Below are 19,299 nucleotides of genomic sequence, written 5' to 3'. Positions count from 1 at the left end.
GTTTATTAAACAGCAGAAAATCATCGATATCACTTTTGTTTGTTTATTTATTTGTTTAATAAATAAAACAAACAAAATATATCTTTAACTCTACTTAACATATTATTTTAAATGAATAACATTTGTCATTGAAAATATAAATATTGGATTGTGATAAGTAAATGATTGCGGATTTTGTCGATAATTGGTCTTTTAAAATCAATCCACTTAGCAATGCATTGTGCAATAAAGCACAATAAATAAATACTATATATATATAAAGCATAATAACAATAAATAAACAAATAAAGCATTGTACAAAGCAATGACCTAGTTGCCAACCCAATATTTATCATAAAGTAATTAATAATTAATTTTTAAATCAAATTAATTCAATGTGAATGTCAACTATGGTTTGATGAAGAACAAACTTTCGTATTGTTAAAAAATAAATTATTATAAATTAATTTGTAAGATTAGGGTTGATGACAAATGATTGATTTACCTGACTGAACCGGAAGTTACGAGGAATGGCATCGGCGTAGGACATGGGCTCAATGGCGAACTGCTCACCGAACTTCTTGTACTGCTCAACACAGAATGTGGACATTGTGGTGGACCGACGTGCGAACCATTTGCACCAGTTTTACTCATCGTACGACTTTTCAAACAGGGTATCCTCGGCCATCCGCTGGCACTCTTTCCTGAAATTCCTGTAATTGTTACAACAAATAACAAAACCTAAGCATCACAACGATCAATAGTAAACAAATGAAGTTTGTCAATACGAAAAATAATGTTCCAGGTTTTTTTTAATGTTTTAATTTGATCAACAATTGAGTATAATAATCTTTTTTTGAATTTGATTGATGTTTTGGGAATTAAATTCTATTTGTTTGATTTTAAAAAATAAATTTAACAAGCCATGTTATTTTGTTTTTAAAAACAATACACACCAAACACATCACTTAGTGTACATTTAATTTCCAAAGTATCGCAAACTTTGTTTTCTAACGAAGTCTACGTAATTCTTATCTAATGAATACTTCGTTTAAACAAATTAATTATAATCTAAATACATTTATTAAATATTGTAATAAAATATGTATTTTAAATATGGGTTTGAAGGGGTAACTCATCAAATTCGATTCATTTGATTGAAATTTGTAATTTTTATTGAAGTTTCAGCATCTTTCACAGACAGGGAATCTTCTCGAGTCTCTTGCAGGGAATCCTCAGCAAGAAGATATTTAAAAAGTGAAACGGATAGACAATGGGTTGAGTCCAATCTTGAGGAAAGGAACTTGAACAATAGCCTTGCTAAAAGAAAGATAAGGGGAAAAAAGAAAAAAAAAGGGACCAGGTCTCTGGTTTCCATTGGGAAATGGTTTGAAGAAAGATTTCAAGATTTCAAGATCTTCAAATGAAGATTTTTCTCCTTTTCTTTTTTTTTTTCTTTCTTTCTATCTCAAGATTTCTGGATCACTCATCAAAGGCAGATTAAATTTCACGATAGTCTTCGACTTATCAATCATATATCTGACTTCAAACATGATATCTATTTCAGTGATGAATCATTTTGTCTTTTTTGCTGATCAGTGAGTTTAAATTATATATAAAACGATAAAAAAATATTTTATTTATTAGATAGTTGATAAAATAAATTTTATATAATATTTAATGTTTTTATTTGGATTCATAGTGGTAACAAAATAATAATATTAAAAACGTCCAATCAAAATTGGTATAATATTTATTTATGATATTTTAATATTTATTACAATATTTTATTTATTTAATTAATAAATATAATATAATAAAAAAAAATAAAAATAATATAATAAATAAAAAATTATTATTATGATTATTATGATTATTATTATTATTATTATTATTATTATTATTATTATTATTATTATTATTATTATTATTATTATTATTATTATTATTATTATTAGTTGGCATTAGGAACTCGAAAGTTCATTGTAATAAATAAAAAATATAAATTTTTTATTATTTAATAGTTTAAATATTTTAATATTTATTATATTTTATTTATAATATACAAAACTTTGATTAAATTATTTGGTAATTCATAGATCGAATTAAACAAAACAAAACAAAACAAAACAAAACAAGTTATCTCGTGGATTACAGATTGTTTGATTTATTGAAATTGTCGTGAAGAAAAACAAATCATTCGATGAAAAAAAAAAAAATCTTCAATAAAACTTTTTTTCTTTTTTTTTATCATAACAAACAAGAGTAGAAATTAGCTGAGAGACGAAAAGACGATTAAAAAGCCTCGACGAAAAGACGTCTTAATGACGTTAGTTGAGGCTCCGCATCGTCTTCGAAGAGAAGAGAAAGGGTGTAAAGGGAATTGGAGAGTGGACGAGTTAGAGGGATGAGGGATGGGGGAATGAGGGATAGAAGAGAGAGGGGTTGTGGATCGAGGGCAACAGATGTCATGGACCTCGAAGGGTGGTTGTTGGGTCGACCCAGTTCGTTTCTGAGTGCAAGTGCTCTGACGTTCACGAATCCTTTCGTCCTTCTCGTTATAGTTACGAGCTTTAAGGGATGTTACAATTCAAATGATTTTTTTTTTTTCCTAACACTTATGTCATACTTAGATGCTTAACTATTTTTATTTTTGTTATTTACAGATAAACCCATTTAAGAAGAACCCCCATAGAATTCTACAAGATTTACTGTTATTGGTTTATAGAAAATAGATTTTTTTTATGTATACAGGAAATAAAATAGGTTAGAATTTTTTAGATAGTAATTTCCAAATACAATTATCAACATTCTCTTTTTTTTTTTTTTTTACAACTTAAACTACAATCTGATCTTCTTTAAAGATCAATTTAACATCTTAATTGGTGTACAGTTATCAATGATTGAAAATACTTCACATTAAAAGGTTCTCGAGATTTTGTAGACAACTTATTTTTTTTTTTTTCAGATTGTAATACAAGAATTACTGCAATCCAAAATAATTTTGCACTTAAATAATTATATTTTTAATATTACTTAGAAACAATTTACAGATTACGATGCACTTATTGTCCTTAATACTTTGAGTCAAAAGAAATACTAAATTAACTAATCAGAAAATAACGTGTCATTTATTATATAATTTCCTGTATTATCATCTAGGAACAATTTACATGTACTATTTATATCGAATAAAATGATACGATAAATTATGAGAAACATTTTAATAAGCACGCGTGTACGTGTGTGTTTAGTTCCGATGATGAACAACTAAACAAGTTAGTAGAGTGATTGAGTATTTTAATGAAATGCATTGTTCCACGTGTACGTGTATATAGGTATACACGTAGGTATAAATGTATAGGTTATGATGAAAAGACACTTATCATGATTACGTAAGAATCAACGATAAGTAGAACGTTTATTTCGTATTCGCACCCTCAATGAGAATAATTTGTCTTTATCATTGTATCTCATCATTACTAAGAATTTCTGTACACGGTTCAAATTTCTGAATTGTTTTATAATAGAAAAAACGTAAACGGTAATATCCTTAATGTTTTATTGAAAAGCAAATAGGACTTTCCTCTACATTCGTTTCATGTATTCATTTATTTTTTATTTCTGAGTAAGAACAGATCGATAAAACGTTTCCCGGAATCATTTAAATTGGATTGGTTAATCGAACAAAATGGAGGTAGCGAAACGGTTTATAACAAATCGACCGATTAAAAAATGAAATAGAAACGAAATTAAATATAACCTGTACAAAAGATACAATGAATAAAAGAAAAGAACAAAAAAAAAACAATTATAGATCTTATCGTTAAGTTTTTATCAAGTTTTGTATCAGCAAACGACATTTTTCCGTTCGGTAAAAAATATTGTTCATTTTCGTAATTCTTTTTATTTTCTTATATTTTTCACAATTTCACATTATACATTTACTGTAAGTATTATTTACTTTATCGTATGGCAACTTTTATCGCATCCTTTAATAGCGATCACCGGAAATACAATTCCGAGATAAGAAGAGACAGGTGGGAAGGTGAAAAGTGGATGGTCGGAGGTGAAGTGGGGGGGGGGTGAGAAGGTGGCAAAAATGAGGAGAGGGGAGATAAAGAAACGATGAGAAGACTCACAGCTGAAAAAAGAAAAGTAAAAGAATAAAAAAAAGAACAAAAAACAAGATGTCGTCTGCTTCATTTCAAAGCGACAACGATGACAACGACGACGACGACGACGACGACGACGACGACGACGACGACGACAACGACAAACTTGTCCTTGAGAAGTCTCTCTCCCTTATTGTACAGTTGAAATACCACGTATGGATAATGCGACTGTCCGTCGACGATCATCATACAGTAAAACGCCACTTGCATGTAGAAAATTGTTGAGAAAAAAAGACAAAAAAATATACTGCAGGCTTGAGGGAAGAGGTTATGAGAAGAGATGAGGAGAGGGGTGATGGTTGAGGTGAAGACGGGAAAGTGGAGCCTACAAAAGGTGTATGGAAAACGATCCAATCCGGGAAGGTTGAATTTAAAAGATGAAACCAACACCATTACAGTCTTTCTTCCTTCAACCCTTTTGTTCTCCCTTTCTTATTTTCCTTTTTTTGGGGAACAAAATACGAAGACTTTCGAATCCTTTTATACGTAGGAACAATAACTGGAATAATCTTTCATATTATCACTAGATATACCAGACCAGTCATTTTGATTGGTCGGGCCATTTTAATTCAAAATGTCTACTTCATGTAACATTTGATTTCTGTAAATAATTAAGCGTTTTGTTATTTAAAAATGTCTATAAATCCATTTATCTATTAAAATTATTACTGTTAAATATTTTTTGTTATTTTTTAAGAGTAAATAAAGATTGGAAGCCTCAAAAAGCATTTTTTTGTATACACCAGTCATTTTGATTAGTGTAGTAGAAATAGGTATACTGAAAATGGTGGTATATCTAGTGATTTATGTATCGTAGAGACATATATGTAATTATACAAGATTCGAATTCTTTTCTAAATTTTGTCTCGAAAATTAAGAAAAAAAATAATTGATGTATCGTATTTTTTTTGTTATCGATCGACTTTTGGATATTAATCGCCATTTTTATAATCGTCGATAAAACAGAATATTGCAAACACAAAAAAATGGATGAAATTACAAATGTAACTCGTAATTTTTGTTGTTCTATTGTATTCTGTACAACTTTCGCAAAATTAATAAGATTAAGAGGAAAAAAGTGGATGATCTTCTTCCTTCTTCTCATGGTTTTATTTCAACAAACAAGGTAAGAAACAAGAGAAAGAGAGAAAGAAAGATAGAACCGTTGCGATGCGGAGTTGGGGAATAATTTGATAGACTCGTATTAGCCTGAATACCGACAATTCAGTTAGCTACCCTCGGATAGAAGGCAACCAAGCCTCGTCCTGAATTCGGAGCAATTGGCACAAACTAGAGCGTTACCAGCAAGCCGATAATATAGCACATATGTATATGGCGGCCATTACCAATAACCGGCTTCTCGTCACTTTTTTTTTATTCCTAATTTCTGTACTCTTATAATTTAATTCGCCTAACTAATGGAAAACAAAACCCAAATTTTATATAAATTATTTTATTTGTAATAAAAAAAATTATTACAATAATTAACTGTTATATATATATATATATATATATATATGTGTGTGTGTGTGTGTGTGTGTGTGTGTGTGTATAGGTTTCATTTTAAATTAGTATGAAAAATCGGTTAGTTTCAAAGTGAAATAAAAATAAAATAAAAAGAAAGATAGAAAGAACTATAGAGAAAATTTATTACAATACAAATCGTATATGATCGTGAGAAAAAAATGATTAGAGAATGTACGACAATTCCGTTTGTCTTCTTTCTCTCTTTATCTGTATGTCAGAACGATGAGAGAAACGATGGGAAAGTAGGTCAAAATAGTCGTTCGTTTCTGCCTTAACTGCGTATTAAAAGGGAACTTATACATTATAAAACGAACTGAGAACGCTGACCTGTTGCGTGAGAGTACAGACGACGATAAACGCATACACATACATACATATATTCATGTATATATATATCACGTTAATATCAATGCGGAAAAGATAAATTTAGAATACAAGGTGGGTGTGAGTTTTCAACGTTTACAACGATAACAATCATTCAAATTAATGGTCGACTTTTGTATAAGCTTGCAATTAATGTTTACCTACCTTTGCTCTAATCAAACTTAACAGCTAAAAGAAAAAGTGAAAACGAAAAAAGAAAGGAAGAAAATAAATTTTTCAATTCTACTAATTCAGTTCGAATAGTTTTACAAAAGTAATTCAATCGCATTGGACACTTGTAATTTTGTTTGATCTTTAAATTATTAATAAATAAATAATAATGTAAGTAGTGTTTACTTACCAAGCATCTTAACACTTTGAACAGGGCTGAGAGGGTAGAAATCCCCATGTAAAGGACAATGGAAGCCCACTCTGCGTTCTCTTTTTCTCGCACGTCTCGTCAACATGCAAAGTAGTACACCTAGAGCAAGCATAAGTGCACCAACGATGATGCATATCGGCCCAAGGATACGGGAGTTTCCGGTGAAGGCTATGCGAGCAGCATACGAGTCTTTATCCTCGTCTTCACCTGGGCCACGATACGAGGCGGCTAAAAACAAATAATCCAATTATATATTATATTTATTAAATTAATAATTAAATATGATAATCTTAGGATTCGAAAGTAAGTCCCAATAGTTTCTAGATTGTTTTTTTCAAAATCAAGTTAATTCCTTTAGAAACTTTTTGAAACCGATTTCTTTTATTTCAAACCTAAAGAATTTTGTTTTCAATCTGATAAAGAATAACGGTTCACCTTCAGTGTTAATTTATCCAATTAATCAATTAAATAAACATGTTCAACGTGGATAAGATCTATAAAAGACAATCTAAACAAAAAAAAATTATGCGAAGTTCACTTTCACATTGACAATGAGTGAAGATATTCGAGAGAAAATATGTGGTAGCTGTTAGTAATAAGACCGGTTTCGAGTATCTGAAGAAAAGTGATAGAGAGTTTTAGAAAGAAAAAAAAAACAGAGAAAACTAGAGAAATAAATAAAGAAAGAAAGAAAGAAAGAAAGAAAAAAATTATGGAAGGAAGAGAAGAAAGCCAGGGGGGGGAGAGGTTGATAAATCGACCGGCAAGAAACAACGGAACTAAATGAGGGTCATATTATCCTGAAGCACCAAACGACGACAAAGACAACGATGTAAAACGACCAGCTGTTGCCTCAGAGTGAAAGTATGAGAGAGAAAAAGAATACACAGCCCTTTTCCTCCTATCTATCATACCACCAAAGTTGAAACAACTCTGTTACTAGGGTCAATGTACTCTTCTTCTCAGTCAGTTATCTTATCCCATGGTCGCCATTTTTGTTCATGTTCTACGAAACTTGCGACGCCATTTTTATTCGTGTTCTACGAAACATGCGACGCCATATTTTTTTTACTTTTTCTTACGCTTAAATTATTTCTTCGAATTTTATAAGACAAAATTGGATTAAGAAGTACATGTGTATATACAGAATAAATAAAAAAAAACATAAAATATTTAATATACTTTTTATATTAGTTGATATTTCAACTATAAATGCAAAATGTGAAACATTTGTCGACTACACGTGATTGATTCTACGAAACGTGCGACGCCATATTTTTTTTCATTTTTCTTACGCTTAAATTATTTCTTCGAATTTTATAAGACAAAATTGGATTAGGAAGTAAATGTATACATACAGAATAAATAAAAAAAAAAACATAAAATACTTAATATACTTTTATATCAGTTGATATTTTAACTATAAATGCAAAATATGAAACATGTGTCGACTACACGTGATTGAATCCGAACTGACAAACTCGAGCAGAAAGCGGATCAATGCTGTAATTTATATATGTATACATAGATCCTATCGGTGATATATGTGTATTACGCATTACCATTGGATAGGAAGCCCCTTATGACTTGCTACACAAGTCTCTTGTACAAACGGATTATTCATTTCTACTATGAAGCCATAGAACTTTTTTTCCTCCTTTTTCTCTAAAGTTGCATCCAATATATCCTGATACATCTATAACGAAAGCTTATCTGACTATTATACATACATAATGTCTGTATACATATATTGGAATTCAGTCGACTAGATAGATTCTCTGATCTGGATTAAACTCAATTTACGTTCTTACAGGATCGATCTAAAGTTCTTAAGTCATTTTTAAACATCTATATTCCTATATTCCTTTTTCTTCAAACTGTTGAAAATGAATTTCTTATTCTGATTATGAAAGTTCAAGTTTAATCTCTGAGAAACTGTAAGCTTTATTTTAACATTTTAAGAAAGAAAATAAAAAGATTATTAATTCTGAAAATTGTTAAAAAATGTTTGATGTAAACCGTACCATATATTGACTTGTTTTTTATTTTTATTTATTAATTAAAAAAGACAAAAGAGAAAATTAATGAAAAATGTCTAATACAGTAAATATCGAATTTCGAATCGGTTGGTAATACATTATCGATCGATAATATCCAGAAATAAAAGCGGTCCTTCGATATCCGCCCATGTTACTGACATTTAATGACAACCAAACAAAAGCGAGATATGTTCTTATCTATCTTCAAAAATATACATCAAATATACGTCATGCCCCATTTCACCGATTCATTTGCCCGTCTCGTTCGTTCGTTCGTTCATCCCAAATATCTAATCCAACATTGAAAAAAAAAAAAAACTGTCTTTCATTTCCTTCCAATTTCTATTTCCAACTTTTAAGAAACGACGTTTTGAGATCGTACAATTGAATAGTTGTGAATGCATATTGCAATCGTTTCAACTTGTAGAATATATTAAACAGGACGTGTTACTTACAAAATGGCTGATAAGAGATTTAAGATTACAGGATCGTTGTTGCGATTACGTTGTTGAATTTCTCAATAGTTTTTTAATTAATTTTTAACTAATATAAAAGATAACTCACATAAAATTTATCAGTAAACAGGATCTCAGATTAAAATTGTTATATTATTTATTAAATTAATAACCAGCTTTTCGTGATATTTAAGATTTATAGATATGTTTGATTTCACGAAATGTTTTTACTTACTAACTTATATAAAATTTTAATTGGAAAAAAAAGTAAACGAGAAATGAAATAAAATAAAATAAGAATTTGGATAATGAGGACAAATAAAATATAAATATAATGAAATACAAACCAGTAAGCACAGCGCCGACGAGCATGAAAAGAAATCCAAATGCCGGAAGTGCAATCTGGCAGTTCGCCGCTATTACAACTCCGGCCACCATTAGACCACCCTCGATTTTTTCCACTCTCAAACGTGAAATTGGGGTTGGACACTTCAATTTCGAACCAAAGCCACCACTTAGTATTCCATCCTCAGCCGCCATGGCACTGGGTCTAAAATCACACGAAAATAAACTTTAATTATAATACTTTTAAAAACTTAACAACAACCTATTCAACTGTCACATCAAATTTGTTTTAATGAAAATTACTAGCCTTGTGTAACATCAATCAAAATGATTACTGAATTGAATATAAAAAATTATAGTAAGTGTATAAATAATACACAAAAAAATGCCATAAATTTTTTAATACTTTTACAAAACAAATACTTTAGTTAAAAATAATTTTTAAATTTATGTATATATTTTTTTTCAAATCGTGAAATTGTATAAGTATAGGAATAAACTTTATTTCCATTTTTTAAAATTAAGATTCTTTTTTATATAATTATATATAAAATGTAAAAAAAAAAAAAATAAAAATAATTAGTTCGCTATTTATACAAAAAAAAAATAAAATAAAATAAGAAAAAAAATTTAGGAGAAAAAAAAAGTCGGGCTCAGCCGGGATTTGAACCCGGGACCTCTCGCACCCAAAGCGAGAATCATACCCCTAGACCACTGAGCCGAGACATTTGGTTATACGTGTATGTGAAACTTCATGCAGAACCGCAAGAAAGAGACTGTAATTACAGACTTTACGGAAAGACGATCATCATTTCTTCCTCAAAGTATGTAGAAACTATTATGCTAATTCTTTAAATATCAACAACTCAATTATAGATAGCCTGTAATATCTAGATGAAGCTGAAATCATCCTCAAATGGCAGAACGGTTTCATCACGCAACAATTATTCACCTTCCGTGACAGAACCAGAGTTCTACAAATGTTTTTTTTACTATACTTTTATTTTGTTACATCTCTAATATAACAAAATAATCTTTATGCAACAAATCTTTCAAAAACTCTATATTGTAAGTGTAATTAAGTTACTCAATATTATTATATAATACAATGCAATGATGTTGATGAGATCCACCTTCGATAGCATGTTATTCCAATAATTATTTAAACTAGGTTAAGTCTTTTGTAATAAAGTTTATACTTATATACGTAAAGATTGGAAAAAGTAATATAAAATTATATTTTAAAAATAAGATTTACAAAAATAAAAAATAAAAAACATTGTTGTAGGTTTTCAAAGATCAAATGATGAAAATGTCATCATATCAAGCTATCAAATCTGCTGACAAAAGTGAAAGATCTCGCTTGATCTCCTCCTACTACTACTACCATGCTGTTTCTCACAAGTCGATACGGTCAGTCAGCAGTCGGAGAAAGGAAAAAAAAAAAGAGCTGGGCTCAGCCGGGATTTGAACCCGGGACCTCTCGCACCCAAAGCGAGAATCATACCCCTAGACCACTGAGCCAACTGCTGTTGTTGTAAAGTCTTGCAAAGAACGTCTTCCTTATCTTCGACATTTTTACTAGACTTGAACTTTGTACTTATATACAGAATATAATGCAACATATACATATATCGTAATCATACTTTATCGTTCAATGTTCTTGGAAAATGATAACGATTTTTATTTTTATTTTTTATTTATTTTTTGTTTTCACTCTCTTTTTTTTTCATCAATTTACTGCGTTTAAACTTTAATTCCTTGATAGATTCAAAGTTCTTAAAGTGATTTTAATAATCAATTATTATTCTTTCTCGAGACTTTTTAAGATTACGATTGAGATTATTTTTACTCGTGAAAAAAAAAAGATTTGCAATTTCACAATCTCGACTAAAATTAACTTATCTTTAAGAGAGTCACGAGAATGAATTTTATTTAAATAACCTAGAAACTTTTAGGAAGCCATCTTGTATATCGTCCATCTTATTTATCTATAAGAATCGTTTGAAAAAGAAAATATTAATAATCATTTCTAGCATTACTTATCACAAATAATAATTTATTTGTAATTAATTCATATCGTAGTTTTTAATATTTTTAATGAAGAATATTATAATCACAGTATACATAAAAAAATAGACAGACGTGATTATCGTATATCTTTTGAAGGAACAAGCTACTGTCAAATCGGAGGAATCTGCGTTGGCTGTTCATTGTCCGAGAGGTTGCGATATTTACAAGCTCGAATAATTGAATCAGACAGCAGCCTTGTCCGATGGTCTACCGACTCCACAGAGAAAGATAGACACAGACAGACAGACAGACAGACAAACGGACGGACATATAGAGAAGAGGAAGAGAGAGAGACGGAACGATGTACATAGTATCTGCATCAAGGGAAAGGTAATTAGTGTGGTTAGTCCCCTAAGCACTCCCACTCTGAGAGTAAACACTGTGTTTGTCATGCTACTGTATATTATACAAATCTAGTTTACAGGGAAATTGTACTAATACAATTAATAATTTACAGAATAGAACATAGAGAGAGAGAGAGGGAATATTTGCTAACAAAATTTTATCCTTAAAATCTTACCGATTTTTTTATGAGATAACAATGTTTACTCACAGATATTGTACAAAGGACATTTTTTAACTTATTTCTAATTAAAAAATTTAACAATTCGTTATTTGGAATTTTCAATAAGATTATTGTAATATTAGAATAATTATTCTCGACTAATTAACATCTTCGCGATAAAAAAGAAAAGAGTCTATAAATATACCAGAGGCTTATGGCGCCATTAAAACGGTATAAATGGTTGCGTGTTTTAATGAACGAAAGGGGTTGTGAAATAGGATGCAGGGTGGTCTCGTTAACTCTACTTTAGTGTGAAAATCTCAAAGGATTAAAGTACTGTAAAAAGAAACGAAAAAAAAAGAGAAGAAGTGGTAGACAGGTAGACACACTTATTTAAATAAACGTATACATACATATAAACGTACCGATGAATAAAACAATAACTGTTTGTATGTATGATGTTTGCACCTCTTAATCCTTCAATGATTTCACAAAATAAATCCAAAGAGTTTCTTCGATTCTATCTCAAACTCGTCACATTTTTTTTTTTTGTGATATTTAAATAAACAGAAAATAAAAAACTGTTCTAGTTAAGTGAAGAAAAAACTAAGAACGTATAGTAGAAACGTAACGTATTTTAATGAACACTAGCAAAGAAAATATTTTAGTGAATGATTTTTCTGTCGATTTTGTTCAAATAAACACTGCTCATCCTCCTCTCTCTCTTTTCATTCTTTTTTTCTCTTTTTCTCTCTTATTGAGATAACTAATACATTTCTGGCATCGTTTTACGTCAAACTTATCGTTACGGTTTACTCCTTCCTACGAAAAAGAAAATAATAGAAAAAAAAATTATGTAATTTCTATATTTTATTTCCAAGAAAAGACACATATATTCTAATAGAAAAATAATTAAAAAAAAAGAAAGATATATATATATAGCTTCCATTGTGATTATATTGAATAATAATAATAATAATAAAAAATACAAGCAAAAAATACTAATAATAGATTTTCTTATCAATCATCGTGAATGTTGAACTTGTTACGATAGAAGCAGAAAAAAAAAGTCTAAAATGACGAACATATTAAAGTGTTTCTCAAGAAAGATATGACCTCTCCACCCCCTTTGACTCTTTCACCTTCTTCTCTTCTTCTCCTTTCTCCCATCTATTTCTTTTCCACTCTTCTATTCCCAATACCATCACCGGAAGAGTACTTGCTCTCGGTAGTTTCGATTTTTACGACCTCGTTCGAAAGATCACGATAAGATAACCCACATGTAAGCCATTCGACTCTTGACTTCCTTCTGCTCTGCTCCATTTACCAGAATGTTCGGGTCATCTTAACTGGGGGAACGATCAAGCTGGGACTAACAGTTAAGTGTAGGGGGATGAAGGTGGAGGAAGAGGTGGAGGAAGAGGGTGACGACGATGACAACAATTGAAACAAAAAGATAATGTTAAAAATAGAAAGATTGGGTGCTTATCAAAGCTACGAGAATAAATTTGATAATAACATTTAGGGATTATCTAGGAATAATCTAGGGATTATGCAAAAATCAAGTATACAGTTGTACGATAATATGTGTAGTACTTATATCAAGTATGTATTATCAAAAATATTTATAAAAAAAAAAAATAGTCTTATTAACAAATATAGTCAAATATAAAAAAGTAAAACAAATATAGTCAAATATAAAATAGTAAAACAAATATAGTCAAATTAAAAAAGTAAAACAAATATAATAAAAAAAAAAATAGTAAAACAAATATAGTTAAATATAAAATAATAAAACAAATAAAATCAAATATAAAAAAGTAAAACAAATATAATAAAAAAAAAAAAAATAGTCTTATTAACAAATACATATAGTCAAATATAGTTTTATTTTAAACTAGATTACTAACATTAGATAATCTAGGGATTTACGTTTGGATATAATTTTATTTGATAAAATAATTGTGATGTCCTAACCTAAATTGTATAATTGATTTATTATTATTTGAATTTCTCTTTTACTACATAAATGTTTTTTTTTCTATTTACATTGATATTTTTCTTATCAACTTTCAAGTTACAAATAAAAATATAACTATGTTATATATGTATATATGTTATATATGTATGTTATCGAGATATTCGATCGACAAACGAGAGACGAATGACGATAAACTATGTCCACTTTCATAATGTTACAAGTACGATAAATATCTTGATATTTGTATCTTGTGCAAAGTTTTTTTTGCACCTGTGACCTATGACTACTGAGTATTAACGTTATGTGATGATTATTTTATTATAATCATTCATTTTTACACATGTAATTTTAATTCACGTTTAATATTCATGCATCAAACACACACGCACACGCGTGTTTATATTTAAATATAATTATGTCTCTTATTAAAAAAAAAGGTCATATTGAGAAACAAGATTAATGTTACAAATTTAATGCACGTGTGCATTTATGAAAAAAAAAAAAAAAAAAAAAAAAAAAAACATGTTTTCCATTTTTTCTCTCTCATAGATCTAAACCAACAGAACTCTCTCAACTAACTTTTTTATTTTCAGTTTTGTTTTTATCCACGTGTTTCTTTTTAATTGCATAAACGAGACGATTCAAAATGAATGTAACGTAAATTACATTCTAGTTATTAAAATGTAAGTTAAAAAGAAAGATGTCAACAAAAAGTAATGTAATTATTTATCAGGGTTGAAAAAAAAGAAAAAGATAATATAATTATCTGTCGGTAATTTACCGACGCATTTTTCGATATTGTTTACCCGATATGCATTTCAACGATGAATGACTTTCTCGCGGGAAAATTTAAATCAATATTGTATGATTCAGCAGAATCGTATATGTATGTGTTAAAACTATGCTGATCATTAAAATAACACGAACGAATGATAACGTCTACCTGATAAGTTTGCTTAATGAGCGTTGCTAATGAATAAACGATGGTGTTCACATACATATGCAAAATACGTGCTACAACAACGCGTTATTGTATTTCCTTTGAATTCATTTGAAAAAATTTCAATATACAAGAAAACAACAAAAATATCTATTATAAATTATAATATATATAGGAATATAGAAACGTTGAAATTAACAATAATGACTAGTCAAAAGTAATGTAAAATAATTAAACGTTGTGTACTTATATCGATTATTTTTTTTTTATCATTACTTGTATGAAACCACTCGAAATATTCTCGACCTTCAACCCTTTTTTAACTTTTTTAACCCTCATAAAAAAAATCAAGAACAAGTATTTCCAGAATATATTTCTATCGTATTTTTTTCTGTTTGTTCTTTTTTTGTTTTATAATCGAAAGAGGTTGTACTTATTACTCCTACGCTAGATTTCAAAATAAATTATTTATATTAAATCTAAACCAATCTAAATTGTTATGGTCTATATCAATAATTTTTGTTTTAAGTAAAATTTTTTAATTTGTCATTTAAAAAAAATCACCCACCTTTCTTTTTTTGTTTTACAATCAAAAGGGATTGTACTTATTACTCCTACGCTAGATTTCAAAATAAATTATTTATATTAAATCCTAACCAATCTAAATTGTTATAATCTACTAATAATTTTTGTTTTAAGTAAAATTTTTTAATTTGTCTGAAAAAAAAACCCATTTTTATACATTCTCTTATTATTTTTACTAATAAAGTAATACCGAATAAAAAAAAAAACAAACTGGAACATCTTGTATATCTAAATTGTAATACGTCGATAAAATTTATGCAAATGTATATTGCAAGCAATGTGTCCATAAAATATATTCAGATATGTATAAATCTAAACACGTAGACACACAACCACACCTATACATACATTTATATATTCATTTTTGCTGCACAATATAAAACATAAATAAAACGTAGAAATATTCTGGCATCGTAGTTCGGCATTAAATAGAGTTAAGCAAAAGAGCGGAAAACTAATTAAGCTAAGTGCAGCCTCTTTCTCTTTCTCTTTCTCTCTCACACACATATATACATACATATACAAATAAATGCAAATATACAGAACCACATTTTGTCCTCAGCATCATCATCATCATCATCATCATCATCATCATCATCATCGTCCTTGTCGTTGACTCCGCAATAAGTTAAGACTGAATTGGTTAAAACTCGACTTGTTAGATGTATACACGTACATAAACATGTATAAACATACACATAAATATACGTTTAAGTATATACATATATATATATATGTGTGTATATATAAATGTTCGTGAAAAATTCGTAGAGAAAATTTCACCATTTCAACCAAAAGATTTGTCCTCGTTTCTTTTTCTTTCTCTATTTATTTATTCCCCCTCTCTTAATCTCTTTCTCTCTCTCTCTCTCTCTCTTACTCTGTCTTTCATCTTAGTTATAAATAAAACGGCTAACACAAGTAAAACTATATTTACGGAAGTACGCGTACCGTTCTTACATCGACCTCGTTGTGAGATTTTCTACGAGGTAGCATTGCCCCGTTGTAAACATAGCACATAAAGAGAGTTAAAGAAATGGAATAAAAAAAGAATAATAATAATAATAATGTACAGTGTGGACATAAAAAGTACCCTTTTAGTTGGATATAAAGGTTTCGTAAATTATATTATTTTTAATAATTAATTATATGTATATTTTTTATCGAACAGTTTGGTTATTCAATTTATCTTTTATTATATATATATATAATAGCTTATATAATAATATATCTAATAATAATAGTAATATTTTATAATATTTAATTATTAATTTATAATATATATTAAATTTATATTAAATTTATAATAAATAATTTAGATATATAATTTTATATATAAATATATAATATAAATATATATATATATATATATATATATATATATATATATATATATATATATATATATATATAATAATAACTTATAATAATAAAAAATATATATATATTATTAAATATTATATAATTATTATTATAATTATTAATTATTATTATTTTATTCAATTATTTGTCTTATTATTATTTTATATTGTAAAGATTAATAATATGCTTTGATTGGTTCTGCTATTTACTTATATCACACGTTTAGTGATTAATTTTATTAAAGAATTATCAATTTTTCAAATTGTTTAATTGTGTAAGAACTTTTGGCCCCCTTACAAGTTTTTTGGCTCATTTCATACAAAATGATTCGTTATACCTAATTTTATCGAGAATTGCGAACTTTTGATGAAATCCCAACTTGATAATAAATATAATATAGTATAAATAGTGATAAGTATTAAAATAAATGATATTTTAAATATAAATTTTATTAAGTGTATGTGTTTGAAAAAAAAAATTAATGATATTATAAACGTGGGTATAAGAGGATAAATCTGATAAACAAACAATATTTCACATAGGTGATTGCTATAAAAATAAATAACCTTAATAATAATGTTCTAAAAATATCATACAATTCTATGAAATACAAAAATAAAATAAAATAAATTACGTACCATGGAAATGATTGCAAAAGTAATAAATTTTATTATACAAGAAAATGTGATCAATTTCAATGTTAAGTTAGATTTTATTTTCCATTTATTTTATATCATCTTATTATTTATTGTTATACTGCTAGTGAAATATTTTTTTTTTTTTATAATTCTTATCACTTTTTAGTGTGGAAATTAAAATGTTTTTGTATCAGTTACACTTCGATCAATATCTTGCAATTTTGGTCTCACTTGCACATTTTTGGTATCTTCCTAATCTAATGGTATCTTTCTATTATATATTGATATTTATCTATTTTAATGGTTAATGTTAATATCTATTATAATGGTTAATATTATTTCTATTATAATGGTTAATATTATTTCTATTATAACGGTATCTATCTATATAATTTGGTATCTTTCTATCTTTGGTATCTACAGTTTTATTTGGAACAAAAAAAAAGAACTATATGTTTATATAAAATAAGAGATAAGAAATAAAAAAAAAAAGACAATAACTTTCATATCATGTAAGTTACAATTATTATCACATTTGTAACACGCAAATGCTATACACCATTTTTATTAATAAGCTTGTTCGAGTTTATTTTCTGCTTAGGTGTGTGCATGCATGAAAGAAAGAAAGAAAAAAAAAGAAAGAGAGAGAGAGAGAGAGATAGTCTTTATATTGTTTACCTGCTCTTGACCCTAGACACGTAACATGAGCTTCGTCTATGAATACAAAAAAATCGACTTTACAATCGACTTCTTTCTTTCCTTATTTTATTTTTTTGTTGTTACCACATTGATTTTTAATGCTTATTGTCTTTTCATTAGAAACACAAATAACAAATATACATATGTATTTGAATATATTCAGTTGATTATTCTTCATGATAAATCGTGTAGAAAAAAATAATTACTGATTAACATTAATTTGATTCGTTTGATTTCTAAATTTATTTATTCGTGTGAAAAATGTATGCTTACACGTGGAAAATCACAAATTTTTAGAATTAATTGAATTAAGTTGAAAATTTCCAAAAGAAAAAAAAATGATATTACTACCTCTAATAAGAATATTAAATAAAATAAAATATTTAAAGACTAAAAAATAATCATATTATTATAATAATTATAAAATATTCAATATAAATGATAAAACAAAATTACCACGATACTTAATTACATTCTATTTATATATAAATTAAAATAAATCCAAATAAATGACAAGATATTTTAATAATAACCTGGAAAATCACAAATTCTTAGAATTAATTGAATTAAGTTGAAAATTTCCAAAAGAAAAAAAATGATATTACTACCTCTAATAAGAATATTAAATAAAATAAAATATTTAAAGACTAAAAAATAATCATATCATTATAATAATTATAAAATAATCAATATATAAATAATAAAACAAAATTCCTATGATACATAATTACATTTTATTTCTATATAAATAGAAATAAATCAAAATAAACGACAAGATATTTAAATAATAAAATTTAATTACTAATAATACGTTTATTAATAAAACTAATTATATTATTATTGTTTATTTTTATTGTTTAAATCGAAATAAAATAGAATCGTATATGTAGAAGTTATTGTTGATATGAAAGTGTTTAGGTCACTGACCGTATGATTTGTTAATGAAGGAATAAGAGTCTTCTTTCTTCTTTCACAAGTCTCTCAGTTGTAAGCACAAGGCAACACTAATAACAAAAAGGCACGTCACGTTCTAACTCGTGAATCGAATATGATGATGATGATGATGATGATGGATCTATCGATCCGTTCGACAACTATATTAAAACATGCGGAAATTTATTACTGATGCACATATATAATTATCTATACTGAAGATAAATCATCTTTTCCTAGATATTTTTGTTTTACTCATTGTTCATTAGTAAGTCAATCAATTCTCAGTAATAGGATGATAACAAGTATAGATTATTA

General features: G+C 27.6%; 1 protein-coding gene and 2 non-coding genes across 7 annotated transcripts in view; all 3 read right to left on the bottom strand.

Annotated features, from left to right (window-relative positions):
• The window catches only part of LOC107064872 (uncharacterized), a 50,225-nt gene that overhangs the window by 7,787 nt on the left and 23,139 nt on the right, over nucleotides 1-19,299 (bottom strand). For 3 of the 5 annotated variants that reach the window (XM_015318027.2, XM_015318026.2, XM_015318029.2), the window contains exons 2-4: nucleotides 9,268-9,470; nucleotides 6,406-6,654; nucleotides 485-692 (exon numbers count right to left, since the gene is read on the bottom strand). In XM_015318027.2, the coding sequence (XP_015173513.1) occupies nucleotides 485-692; nucleotides 6,406-6,654; nucleotides 9,268-9,470 (660 nt within the window). Of the gene's footprint in view, nucleotides 1-484; nucleotides 693-6,405; nucleotides 6,655-9,267; nucleotides 9,471-12,268; nucleotides 12,472-19,299 lie in introns of those variants that run through there. The other 2 variants (XM_015318030.2, XM_015318028.2) reach the window with 2 other exon arrangements.
• Nucleotides 9,915-9,986, bottom strand: TRNAP-UGG (transfer RNA proline (anticodon UGG)). The gene has a single exon. It is a non-coding gene; the product is annotated as a tRNA-Pro (tRNA).
• On the bottom strand, nucleotides 10,718-10,789 carry TRNAP-UGG (transfer RNA proline (anticodon UGG)). Its single transcript has one exon. It is a non-coding gene; the product is annotated as a tRNA-Pro (tRNA).

Source organism: Polistes dominula, unplaced genomic scaffold (genome assembly GCF_049000335.1).
Source record: "Polistes dominula isolate Pdom_NZ unplaced genomic scaffold, Pdom_raw_medaka contig_16, whole genome shotgun sequence".
Lineage (NCBI taxonomy): Eukaryota > Metazoa > Arthropoda > Insecta > Hymenoptera > Vespidae > Polistes > Polistes dominula.
Note: the sequence above shows the minus strand (reverse complement) of the source record. Positions and strands in the feature narration are given on the sequence as shown.